The sequence below is a fragment of the Micropterus salmoides genome, unplaced genomic scaffold, assembly GCF_014851395.1.
Source record: "Micropterus salmoides isolate LMB-PRFRI ecotype aquatic unplaced genomic scaffold, ASM1485139v1 Ms_hic_scaffold_21, whole genome shotgun sequence".
Lineage (NCBI taxonomy): Eukaryota > Metazoa > Chordata > Actinopteri > Centrarchiformes > Centrarchidae > Micropterus > Micropterus salmoides.
In genome coordinates this window covers 12,369,201-12,382,736 of record NW_024041262.1, presented here as the reverse complement: position 1 = coordinate 12,382,736, position 13,536 = coordinate 12,369,201, and the positions used below count along the sequence as shown (strand labels likewise).

Sequence of the window (13,536 nt, the reverse complement as noted above, 5' to 3'; positions counted from 1 at the left end):
AGCCTGTTATTCATTTTAAATAGCTACAGGCCTGTTTATTCATCTGGAACCTGACGGGAATAAATGCCGGTGACAATAACTGAAAATGAAAATATTAATCGAACAGATTAGACACAGTTTAGGCTCCTCATGGACCTGTGATTGTAAAGTGACGTGATTGTAAAGTGACAGTCCGACTCAGCAGGCCTATTAATGATTTGTTTTGTAATGTAAAATGTTTCTAGGTTCAAACTGACTGTGAAGTTTAAGACGTCTGTCACAATCTTGCTCATTTCGTATTTTATGAAATGCTGTTAAAACACATTCCATCACCAGATAATGAAAAACTCACTTTTAAACTACATTTAGCCTATTTATTTCAGCTGCACCACCTTCATCCTCACTTAGAAATATTCACATATATCCAGTTGATAACTACGATGGGAATGTTCAATCTGTGCGACTACAATATGAAAGGTTACTGTTCATTGATCAGTTTTGTACAGATTACTTTAAACTGCAGCACTGTAGTGCACAGTAGGCCTAAATTTTTTTGCCTTAATGTCCACAGAGTCACTGTGTTATAAAGGACAGTGTAGTTTATAGATTTTATTCTGAGCCGAGGATACATTTACGATGTCCAAAGATAACTCTCTGTCCATACATCGATGACAGATGTTCAAGATCATGTTTGGGTAAAAAAGAAAACGATTTAGTCGTGATTTCGATGTTTCTAAAGACGTAATTCCGTTCCAATATGTGCTTTGATATCGACAGTATAATTGAGGAAATGAAACGGTGTGTGAGACAGCAGCTTCAAGCTCCGCAGGAGAGGAGGAGTCAGAGAGAAACTCAACGTTAGTTGAAGTAAACCTCCTCCCCAGCAGGTTAGGTTCACAGCGTAAGTTGCCGGGGTTACAGACCTAGAGTTTATCTGATCTCGCTCTCTGAAACCGAAAAGCCAGAGTTTCCCTCATCTCAGGCTCAACTTACTCAGAGTTTTCACTAAACCCGCTTTCTGAAACAGGGCCCTGCTGAATAAAGTCTTGCCAACACAGTGAAGAACATTTCGTCAACAAAATGGGACAATTCGTGTGTTTTGGAATGCAGATGTATCACATCTGGCCAAGACAAATAAAGAGGAACACGTAAAGTTGCTAGCTTGAAGCAGTGTCACAAATAAGTATAACCGTGCAGAAACGCACTTTGTTTTTTGTACACAACTTTGTTTTGGAATTTGTTTGCTTGGCCTGTTTCAGAAAGCCGGTTTAGGGAAAACTCTGATTAAGTTGAGCCCGAGATGAGGGGAAACTCTGGGTTTTCGGTTTCAGAGAGCGAGATCAGATAAACTCTGTAACCCCGGCAACTTAGGCTGTGAACCTAAACTGCTCTGGAGGAGGTTTACTTCAACTAACACTGAGTTTCTCTCTGACTCCTCCTCTCCTGCGAAGCCTGAAGCGGCTGTCTGCGTTTGCTAATTCAGACTGTCGATATCAAACCACATATTGGAACACAGTTAAGTCTTTAGAAACATCGAAATTACGGTTAAATAGGCTGTTAGTTGTTTTTGTTTTTTTTAACCCAAACATGATCTTGAACATGACGCTTTTATGTTCAATCTGTCATCGATGTATGGACAGAGAGTTATCTTTGGACATTGTAAATTTATCAGTACAGAATAAAATCTATAAGCTACACTGTCCACAAAAAACACAGTGACTCTGTGGACATTAAGGCAGATGAAACAGTTGCACAAACACACTTACCGTGCGCTACAGTGCTGCCGTATAGGCCTACTGTTTAAACTAAACTGTAGGCTATAAAACTGATACAACATAACCTTTCATATTGTAGTCGCAGTTTTGGGAGGTGGGTCTATGAGAAATTGACTGAAACATGGAGAGCACAGCTACTCTCACAATTTTGACATGTCTCACATGAAATGCCACAGATTTTTCCCATATACAGTCTATGATTTTTCCTGATATGCTACGGCACCTTTCGCCGTTTATGTGTATTGTACCTGCCGCTGTTTTATGTGGTATTTCCGGTGGCAATCTGCAAAATGCCACAGGTTTTCCCATGAGGGGCCAAGGTACCTTTTGCTGTTTATGTGGTATTTCTGGTGACCCTGACACAGATTCACCCAGGTACCTGCCGTTGTTTGTGTGGGATTTCTGGTTGCAATCTAACGTTACATGCCACGGCATCTGCCGCTGATTCAATCAATCAATAAATAAACCTGGACAGAGAAATATGTTAGTAACAGTAGTTTATTATGCAATATATAATATTGTGCATTTCTTCATGTAAACAGCAAGAGTCAGGTTTAATGTACGCATTGTTTGGTGCAATACAGTTGGTTAACCTAGGTAATTATTGTGTGTGCAGAGTTGTTACTGTTTAGCACTATATTTTTAATATTAAATTCATATTTAATGTGGTTTTCATAGTAATAGATCTGTTTGCCTTTTTACCAGCAGGTGGCAGAATTTAAACGAATGTCCGGTTTGTGTCTTTGTTAACTGTTTTAAATCCAGGTTACTGATACAGATGTATTTATTGTTCTTCATTTCATTTGTTTTTTATTATTAAGGATTTATTTGTAACCTAGTTACCATCTTCATTCACCCACAGCCCAGCGTTAAACCTGCATCTAATCTGGTTCTAACACTGCTGTCAGCTTCTTAGCAGCTCAGGCAACAAACACATCAGAAATGTCATAATACAGATCATCTGGCCAAAATAATGATTTATCACTGTGCTATATGTACTGTTTGAATCTTTCTTCTCGATACACATTCCAGTGTGTATAATATACAACACTCCCATTGTGTAATACAAGTGAAGAGAATCCATACAAGTCTTAAACATTTATTCAATAGCCTTTATTATGGATATCTATGCCGTGGCATATCAGGAAAAATCTGTGGCATCTCAAGCTGCCACCGGAAATGCCACTGGTAGCTGCCGATGCCACTATTTGAGCTAGGCCCTGCTGCACATTTTACATTGCAAAAAAATCATTAATAGCCATAGGCCTACTGAGTCGGACTGTCACTTTACAATCACAGGTCCATGAGCAGCCTAAACTATGTCTAATCTGTTCGATTAATATTTTCCTCTTCAGTTATTGCCACCGGCATTTAGTCCCGTCAGGTTAGCTGAATAAACAGACCTGTAGCTATTTAATATGAATAACCGGATGTAGGATAATTCCAGCACTTTATCATTCATTAAGGAAATTCCAGTCTGGTTAATGATGAATAAGCAACGCTGTAGCCTATAAAAAGTAATATTGTTAACGTATCGATCCTCCACTCCTGCGTTTCAGAGCCTATCAGGGTCCGCGTTGGCACAAATTCATATTTCTAGCTCCACCCGATTAAAATGGAGGCTCTGCCTTTATTTACCCGTTGCCATGGTGAATAGTAGTATCGGAGCTCTATTGATGATGGCTTTTTCATCCCCACGCACGCGCTTCCATCAGGCTCAACATACTCAGAATTGATTGAACTTATTCTGATCGGCCTTTCTGAAACGGAAAACTCCGAGTTTGACAGCTCAGAGTTCTTCAACCCAGAGTTCAGGTTTACACTCAGAGTTTGTTGAACCTGCTTTCTGAAAGGGGGCCCTGAACTTGTCTCTCAGCATCAACAGGAAGTCATCAATCAGCATTGTTAACCAATACACAATAGTGTATATTTACATAAAATAGCATTTGATCTTATTTTGTTTATACACGTCACATCTAGGAAATCTTCTGAGGCAACTCAGGTGTCAAACTGAGAACATAGCCCACGATAAGTGTTTTAAGTGTTGATTGGACCGCGGAGAAGGATCTAACAACTAGCCTATTGGAAATCTTCCACTGTTTATCTGGTTTAAAACAGAATGCCACTCTTCACCCTGTGTGCAGTGCCTCTTGTGTTGGCTTTTAAGTCTATAGTTTTTATTCAGGTTTGATCAAAAGTGAATAAGTTATGGGTGCCTTTCTGTAATAAAGTCCCGGTTTAAATTCTGGCATTACACAGTCATGCTCTCAAAGCATTTCACATACGCTGCAGCAGACATTTATCACCACACACTGTCATGATTATTATGCAAACTAGAAAGGCAATAAAAGACTTCATAAAAGTGGAGCTCTACAGGCAGTAAAGCAACAGAAAACACACCTCAGCCAGCTATCTGGGAAGACATACATAAGAACGTTTTTCAACTGCTCACCAGCTCAGATGGGAATAATTGATGATGTCAAGGACACAGTGTCCAAGGCTGTGTTTACTCCTTCAACTCTGTTATCCGGCCGAGGTGGGCTGCACATGGCTCAGATCATCTTGTCTCTGGTCACCTTTGTCCTGGGTTTCTTAAGAGGAGGGAGCACCCATACCTACTGGAACTACGCTATGTTCACCTGGGCCTTTTGCCCCATCATGACCCTCATCATCACCATCATTGAGATGTTTAAGCTTGATATCATACTCAATATGTTTTGCATGGACTGGTCTGACTTCACCACAGGGATGGCCATGTCCTCAACGCTCATGACCGTCTCTGTCGCTATCAGCTATGCCAACTTCTACGTCTGCCTGAAATTGAAATGCCTCTACGGCATCATAGTGAGTGTGTTTGCTTTCTTGTCTGCCATGGTCTACACACTTGAAGTGGTGAAGGACAAAATCCTGGACAAGAAGAAGGGGAGCTACCTGGCTGCTCTGCCAGGATTCTGGAAGGTTATGGAGGCCTTTGTGAGCTGCATTATTTTTATATCACTGACTGGTTACAGAGACAAGCCAGCTCTGATCTTTTGTGTCATAGCATATGCCATTCCTTTCCCCATTCTGCCTGTAATCATAGCCACCAACATCTTCAAGAAACTGAGAACGTGTTTGCCCTTTAACCTGGACAGGTTTGTGTTTATATTTCTGGTGATCTCTGTTGTGCTGTATATATTTGCTGCTATTATGTGGCCAATTTTTACCTTCAAAAACAACCCTCGTCCCAGCGACTGCCCGCCCAGCTTCTGCATCTGGGCCATACAGTTTATAGTTGCATTCATGACCTATGTAAATCTCATTCTTTTCACACTGGACCTCATTTTTACCCTGCTTGGCATCTGTGGCTTTAAACGTCAATAAACGTGGTGGAGACTTTCCTGTCTATTTTTTTTAAACCTCCCAACTTTTACTGCACTTTTAAACAGCTATGTGTTGTTAAACAAGTAACAATTTAACCCATACAGGTGCTCAACGTGTCTTTCTATATTGAATGAAAAAATAATTATATGAAAGTTAAGTTTTCCAGGTAATTAGAGGTTACTAGTTTTGCTTTTAAAGTGTGGTCTCATGTTGGTGAGCAGTGCCGTTTCTGCCCTGAAGTCACATCGTATTTTCCACATTTGGGCCCATGAAGTAGAGCGTGCACACTCTCGGAAAGAGAAACAGCACTATAGCCGTACACCAATCATGGATTGGGGCTTTAAACATCCATTTTCTGATCACATTTAAAATTACCAGACCTAAAAAGTAAAAGGAAGGTAATTTGACATGCCCCATGTATAATTTGGAAATAATTGACAAGAGCCCAAGAGCAGAATTGACCACAGCCTACATTATGTTGTCAAACACACTCAGGATCAGACTGAACACAGAACACAAAAATGGCCAAATCCAAGCCGTAGTGAAACTGAGAATACTAAGCATTCTTTTACATATTCTGCATATCATGTTGGCATTTTTTTGAAAGCAAGAAATTTAACATTAATCTGTTTGTTTGAGGGTTGTATTTTCCACTTTATTAATGATTTAATGTACTATGTTTAATTGAACTTGACATTACAATTCAGCTCTATGCATATATTGTCACTGTCCATTTCCATATTTCCTAATGTGTTGTTGTGATGTGAACTGCATATGCCACTGCCAGTGAATATTAATAGATGTGTTGTGTCATGTCTGTTTAAAAATGAGATTACATGAGATTGAACACACTTGTCTTTTCTAGGATCTGTCAGCCACAGACAGATAAAGTCCAGGATACTGAAAAGTGATGGGTGTCAAATGGAAATAAAATGATGCTCTAATGAAGACCCATTTGTGGCCTCGTTTTTTCAATACTAAATGACAGGGGAAAAAATCATTGTGTGTATGTATGTATGTGAAACAGACAGAGACATAGTGTGTATGTGTCTGTTTATGTTGGAGTTTACAATTGAATTCCAAGGTAAAAAACAAAAACAAACATTGTCATCTGGTTAATGATAAAAGAAATACATTTCTGTTCATTTCATTTCAAGCATTTGATCCTTACAGAGATAATAGAGATGTAAGATAAGAAGATGGAGAGTAAATGTTATTCTCTGGTCTTGGAATCTTAATATATTTTTTTGCCTGCTGATTAAATGACTGAAAGAACAAAAAATAATTATTGGCATGAATTATCTATAGATAAGCAGAATTTTAACAAAACATACTGTATTTTAGAAACAGTCAAGGATGCAAAAGCATTCTCGCTCCACTGAAGAGAAACTCATGAACTCAGGAAATTTGAATATTAAGTGTGAGAATTATGCCTGCCTGTCGTATAAGACGTGGCTCTATCTTAAAATGAGTAACAGCAGTAGAACAAAGAAGTGTTCACAGTTACTGATTAAGTGGCAACAGGTACAGTTCCTCTTGCAGAGAGTTTGTGTAAACGTAGAGACTTTTGCATCCTACTTTTTTACTTCAAGATCTCTAACTTGAACATCATGTGTGGCCCATTCAAGGGCTGTCAGGGCATTTTGCGCCTCCTGGAAATAATCTTCAGTGCTTTACCTCTCATCATTGTCATCTTCAGAGGCAGGATGGTGAGTCCCTGGGGTGTCTGGTGTGAGTTTGTCTGGGTTTTCTGCATCACTGTGCCCCTGGTCGTGAGCGTGGTGGAGTCCAAACTGTGGCACATCCTCCTGGCTGCCTTCCTCCCCAACTGGGCTGACCTGACCTGTGGGCTGACCACCCTGTGTGCTGTGATGATCACCTCGGCCACAGTTATCTTTGCAGCCGTTTTTGTCTGCCTCTCCTGCATCGTCAACATCTTGTGCTTCATCTTCTCCCTGGCTGCCACAGTTGTCTTCGTGATTGACGCTGTAATGCAAAAAAAGTTGTTTCCAAGCGGTTACCTATCCAGCCTGACAGGAGGTCTCCGCACAGCAGAGGCCTTTATGGCTTGTATTATTCTCACTGCCGCCACTGACCACTTTGTAAGTGGTGAATGGGCCTTTCGCCCTTTTGGGATGATATGCAGCATCATTGTGTTTGCTGTTTGCCTACTGGTCACAGTGGTCATTATAGTTCTCCATCTGCTCAAGCTGCTGCAGTGTCTACTCTCATTCAAGCTGAATATAATGGAGCTTGTGTTCAACATTGTGGCAGTGGTGCTGTATCTGCTCGCTGTCATCCTTTGGTCCACCTTTGGATACAAACGCAAAACGTACAATCCTTACATCTGTGGCAAGTGTTCATTTGTAGACATGAATACTGTTAACATCGGAGCCATTGTCAATCTTGTCTTTTACATTGTGGACCTGGTTTTAGCCATTAAATCTGGCTAGAAATGTAGACTTGACATGTACTTGCATGAAACTATTTAACAGACAGTAGCTGTTTAATGTAATGATGCCTAATGTCATGTTAAGTATTAGTTACTTAATTTTCAAAAGTTGCTAATTGTTATTGTTATTAAGTTACTAAATGCAACCTCATGATGAAAACATTCTTTTTTATTGTGGGGCATTTCTTGTCAAATTAAACTAAAAAAAGGTGTATTATGTGTGAACATGTATTAGAAATCATGTCTATACAATGAAGAGAACAAAAGCATTGTTAAACCAGAGTGGGCAGTGCAGTCTCCATCGTATTTGATCATTTAAAATGTTTTATTATAGACTTAACATTTGACTATTTCTACAACGTTTTATTGCCTCTCTGCTAATGCAACAATAGTTCAGACAGTATATTCAAATCCCACAACTCTGGCAGTTACAGGCCATTGAAACTCAGATAGTGAATGCAAATGGCATATCATAGCTACTACCAAAGTCAAATGGTACTGACATGTTAACAATAATACATACAGATATTTACACTATTTTTAAAATATTATTACAAGACTCCATAATGAATTAAAAAAACTGCCTGTAAAAACAATGCTTCATAGTCCCCAGAAAGAAAATAAAAAAATAAAAAACGAGTTCCAGCTCTTTCAGGCCTCCTCTGGTTCCTCAAACTCCACCGTCTCCAGAAGACCCTGGAAACAGAAGTAGTGGGAGTTGCAGTAGACAGGAGGCTTGTTGAGACACGAGCCCACCACTTCTGGTTTCAGCGACGCGAAGGGGTTGGCTCCACTTCCCTTCATGTTCATCTCCAACTCCAGCAGGATCTGCAGGGAGTAGGTCATCTCAGTCTCACTGTGGACGGAGGCAGCCATTACATGTTGGGCATGTCACAGATGGATTCACATGAACGATAAGAGAGCAGTGAGAGGATAAAGAGCGGGCTCCGCTGACTGTGGTGGTAACACGTTCACCAGACATTTGGTATATTTGCATACTTTCAGTACTGTTATGCAAATGCTATGCATCAATGTCATTGGGACAATTTGTATACTATTCACGGTTAAATCAAATGGATATCTGGGGGGTTAATAGTAATCTGATAGTGAGTGGAAGGGAAAGACAGTTTGAAATTATAATTAGTTACAGATTATGCAGTCTTCATATCATAGCTTTTTTGATGGAAGAAATCTGTGGTACAGTAGCGCATATTCAACCAATTGCATTTACTTCACAAATCCAAAATTTAAGCATATTACCAAATACTTTATTTGGAATGTAGGCAACAAACTCTTGTGTTAGTCAGTGGCGTATTTATCTACAGTGTCTGATCTCATTTCTACCTCCATACATAATTTCTGTAAACTCCTAACCCACAGCTCCTTTCCCCAAAGCATGTATAATCTGATAACTGTGGTGTAATATGTAATCTGAAACTTGTTTCTGTTTTTCCACAGCAATAAATTACTTACTTTCTATTTTAATCTATCATAATTCTGCAGTAGTAGAAGACATATTAGTTCATTTACATAAGTATCAATACTATACTATAGAAATACTCCAAATATGTGCTTGAAGTACTCATTTTTTAGAATGGATCAATATTAATCATGAATTAACATGTAGGCAGGACAATAAAGTTGTGGCTGGTGGAGGTACAGCAAATTTTAACTACTTTATATACTTTTGAGTAGTTCAATCTATTATAATGCTTGATATTAAATAAACCGATCATATGTTGTTTATGTAGAATCCAAAGAAGTTTAAAGTCAAGGGCAACTGGACTTGGTTGAAGATACTAAAAGACGTTTTGTCCCTCATCTTCTTCAGTTCTGACTGACTGGTAGGGAAACTAAGCTATTTAACCTCAGTGGGGTCGTTTGCCAGGATTGTCGATACCGCTGGTTCGTTAGTGTTTCTGGCTGTTGTAACGACAGTCGTTCAACCAAGTCCAGTTGCCCTTGACTTTAACCGTCTTTGGTCCAACTATGACCTAGATGAATCTTCACAGACATTTATGTAGAATCTTAATTTGAAAAGTCACTAGTAACTAAAGTTGTGAAATCAATGTAGTGGAGTAAAAACTATAATATGTCCCACTGAAATGTCGTGAAGTAGAAGTATACAGTGGTATTAAATGGAAATATTCAGTAAAAGTACCTAAAATTGTGTTGAAGTACAGCACTTAAGTAAATGTACTTAGCTACTTTCAACTACTGCAATTGTGTTGTAAAGTATTCCACTATCTGTGTGGCTGCTTTTCTGTAACAGTTGAAGGAGAGTAATAATAAGCACATCACGTAGGTGCAAGGTGACCAGAAAACAGCGTCACTGAAAAAAGGTAACGCCTGCACACTTACTCCATGCAACAAAACTTTCATAATTCTGTAACACTTACTTGAGAGCAGTGAAAAGGGAAGGAATCTCATAATCCCTGAGGAGCAGCAGTGTTGGAAGCCAGCCATCGTCCAGGCCCTGACTGGCATCAAATCCTTGACGCAAAAAGATGTAAAAGAAAACATCATTTAGAGTTGAACAAAAAAACCCTGTTCTGTAGCTGGTTAATCTAGCTGTTTACTGGCACACAACATATTTAGATAGATAATTCATAATTCGTCTAAAAGTAAGTTTGGCATTATGTTTTTGTGTAACGGGAACATGTTCTCACCAGGATGAAATCCAACCACCAGGTCTGGCTTAGCTGCTTCTTCTTTCTCCACCACATCCTCCCAGAACTGGTGGTAGAGGCCCTTGTGGGCGCTGATGTAGACCCTCTGCTTGGGGCCAAATGCCCTGAGAGGAGGCCTCACGATGGGGCCGTCCACCACCTCTGGTCCCACCGTGACTATCTCGATACCCTGGTGTCCAGGAAACATGTTGTTTAGCTCATCATAGTCAGTGAGTCTGGCAGCCAGAGTCTCACTAGGGCCCGCACCCACCAGGTGAATGGTGAGAGGTTTGGAAAAAGGGTTAAGGCCAAATAGCCTCATCCCCCAGGCTATGGTCAGCGGACGGGAGAAGAACTCACTACAAACTCTCCACAAACTCTGCTTCAGGTCCTCATCGTCAGGCTGAGTCCTGCCAGCGTTGGTCCACAATTCTTTCATGTTTGCTCCATTTAAAATGGGATCAAGGCGAGCTGTGAGATCTCCCTGCATCGCAAGCCAGTCATCCCAGCCTTTAACCTCTGACTGGGGCTTTGACCATTTTTCAGTAGGGAATGGAAGGTCTTCTGGTGATGGGGGGAGAAATATAATTAGATTTGTAGTTTACTATAAGTAGAGACTTTTTATGACTTTTTGTAACTATCTTTTCCTACACATTCCTTTCATTGAAGGAGACCTGTTTTTTCTCACTGTATTTTAATGTTTGAATGGACTGTCTTTTGCATAGGCCTTCGTTTTACCTTTGAATAAAAGCCATTCCACAACTCTGTCAATGGCAGCTAGACGAAGCTGTGAGCAGAACTTCTTGTGCTTTGGCCAGTCGTCCTTCTGACAATCTTTATGGCAGTAGTAAACATTTAGACATCTGTGCAAAGGTAGGACAAAAGTGAGAGATCTGTTATTTGTAAAATGAATAACTTTGATTAACTTGGCTACTCAGGCCCACTGGTTTGTCTTTTTACCTGGCGCAACGTTTCAGGCTCTGTGGGTTTGAGAGTTGATTTGGCCGCTTCTCGCAACATGCGCAGATTTTAAAAGATTCCTCCATCTTCTCAAACATCTCTTTTTGAGACCGGAAGGCCACTGGTTTACCCTTGGTCACAGGACCAGCTCTGGTGAGACAAATAAAAGACAGAACACAATAGAATTATTGACCAGTAATTCATTAGTGAGTTGGTTAACAGTTACATTTCTAAACCTCACAAGCTAAGATACTAATTGTAGAAAACATTCACTTTTAAAACATAGCTTGTCTACTGCTCACCTGTAAGACTACTGAGGCCTTCCCCCTTTTCTTGTTAGACTGGCCAGCCTGGACCATTTGCTATAGCATGAGGAAGGCTGTGGGGGCAGCTTCATAATGAGGTACATGTTGCAGAAAAGGGACCTGAGGCTTTAGTGGTGACAACTCGGACAGAAAGAGAATGGACCAGCGGGGAGCAAAGGTATGAAATAGGCTGTGGTGTCATGCTAGCACTTCAAAATGCCATTCAAGTGTGGAGCTGTCATTCTTAACGAGCACCAGGCGGTTCTGCACTTGCGCGCGCGGCTTCAGACACCTATTATTTTTATGGTGTAGTCTGGTGACATGCTCCCCAAAGCAAATTTCGCGGTAAAAGAACTGGAAATTACTTGGCCAAGACCTACTTACCTCTCTGTTTCGGTCATTTGCAGTCTCTCTCTCACGCGCTGCTTGCTGCTTCTTCTGCTGCTCCTGCAGTTTGTTATTTGAGCGGCCCGTTGTGGGGCTGCTGGTGCCAGATATAGCACATGTGCCTTCCCTTCTAGAAAGCTCAGGTGCCAGATATAGCACCTGTTCGTTCCCTTCTAGAGAGCTCTGTCAACTCGAGACCATTCTTTACTTAGCAAGAGCAACACATTTACGGGCCATTTGACAAAAACTACATTCATCTGTAAAAATATTTCCTGGCAAGAAAATCTAAAGCCCACCCATTACTGTGGGATTCGATTCAAGCCAAAGTTACGTTTAATCAAAATACAAGTCAACTTAATTTTAATCAACTCAGCAGGATCATATTTTTAAAAAGCCCTGGGCCCCAATGTAATTACCACATTAACTCCACTTTCTGTGTGCTTTTATCCGCTAGAGGGAGCTGTCACACTGTAAAAGCTGTTGCAATATCAATTTCCTCTTCTCAGGAAGTCAAGACAAGAAACACATGCAGACAGAGATGTAACGGTATGTTTAACACGGGTGTATCAGGGTTATTATTTGGCATAATTATGTATTTTCACACATTTATTCAACTAGCAACAGGGCAACCCGCTTTTTATTTTGAAAGGCAGGATTGTGATGTACACACAGCCTATTTAGGTTAGTAAGATTTGTTTAAAACATGAAAAAGACTAACTCCAATTATAACTTGACTACTGCTAAGCTATTCCTCTTTTTGATTGGAAGCTGAAATGTATATCACAAACCATTATTTGAAATGTTTGCTGAAACAATAGTTTTGTAGTCATTGAGTAGCAGTTTTAAAGCTGCTACAGAGGTACAATCCTGTGATTTGTCCATGTCTTGTAATATAATGCAATCCCTTAATAGGCTTGCAGTAGGTGAAGCATATAATGTTCAGGCAACAGGCAGTTGCATCTATCATGGTAACTTTTAAGCCCATGGTGGCTCATGCTGTTTTTGGATTGCATTAGTTATCTACTCTGAATAAAACTGAAAACTGCGGTCAAACAAATTATAGTCTTTATTCTTAAATTAAATTAAATTGTCATATTGTAGATAGTGTATACCAAATCCACCTACCTCAAGTCATAACTCCTGCACAAAATACTTATACTTATTTATTCTAGCATCCGTTGCACTATGCTTCATCACACTGTGTACATGTATGCATGTATATGTACCTGTATATCACATCCACCTCCGACATGTACATACTCCTGCATCCTTTGCACTCTGCTCACTGCACTATTTGTCAATATGTCTATATTGTTTTTGTCCATAGTGTGTATATTTGTGTTGTCTACACTGAGGCTGTGTCTGATTTTATTTTATTTTTATTATTGTGATTTTGTATTTTTGTATGAGTAAGCACATCGTGAGCAATGTACAATCCAGAGTCAAATTCCTTGTATGTGTACACATACCTGGCAATAAAACTGATTCTGATTCGGTCCCCATTCGCTTCCACAAAGTGGTCGTCAGTTTTCCTGGGGTCCACGCAAAATAACAGCAATTATTAATTAACAAACAACTATTTAAAATCATACAATATACATAAAACAAAAATAAAGACTAAACTAAATATAAAATAAAATAAAATA

At 39.8% G+C, this 13,536-nt stretch overlaps 3 protein-coding genes across 5 annotated transcripts; 2 read left to right on the top strand and 1 right to left on the bottom strand.

Moving 5' to 3' along the window:
* Positions 1-4,154: 4,154 nt before the first annotated feature.
* Positions 4,155-6,062, top strand: LOC119916333 (myeloid-associated differentiation marker-like protein 2). The gene has a single exon (XM_038736315.1). It carries the CDS (start codon positions 4,215-4,217, stop codon positions 5,115-5,117), a length of 903 nt encoding a protein of 300 aa, XP_038592243.1. The 5' UTR covers positions 4,155-4,214; the 3' UTR covers positions 5,118-6,062.
* A 64-nt stretch (positions 6,063-6,126) lies between these two features.
* Positions 6,127-7,729, top strand: LOC119916334 (myeloid-associated differentiation marker-like protein 2). The gene has a single exon (XM_038736316.1). The coding sequence runs from the start codon at positions 6,728-6,730 to the stop codon at positions 7,568-7,570; it is 843 nt and encodes a 280-aa protein (XP_038592244.1). The 5' UTR covers positions 6,127-6,727; the 3' UTR covers positions 7,571-7,729.
* Positions 7,730-7,873: 144 nt separating this feature from the next.
* On the bottom strand, positions 7,874-12,251 carry LOC119916330 (putative protein MSS51 homolog, mitochondrial). 3 transcript variants are annotated; one of them, XM_038736311.1, is made up of 6 exons: positions 11,888-12,245; positions 11,199-11,348; positions 10,977-11,101; positions 10,239-10,802; positions 9,969-10,062; positions 7,874-8,425 (listed from the first exon to the last, which is right to left on the bottom strand). In XM_038736311.1, the coding sequence occupies exons 1-6, from the start codon at positions 11,902-11,904 to the stop codon at positions 8,221-8,223; spliced, it is 1,155 nt and encodes a 384-aa protein (XP_038592239.1). In that variant the 5' UTR covers positions 11,905-12,245; the 3' UTR covers positions 7,874-8,220. The 3 variants fall into 3 exon arrangements, with proteins under 3 accessions (XP_038592239.1, XP_038592240.1, XP_038592241.1); XM_038736312.1 differs by lacking the exon at positions 11,888-12,245 and adding an exon at positions 11,501-11,760; XM_038736313.1 differs by having other exon boundaries at positions 8,244-8,397; positions 11,888-12,251.
* Positions 12,252-13,536: the final 1,285 nt, after the last annotated feature.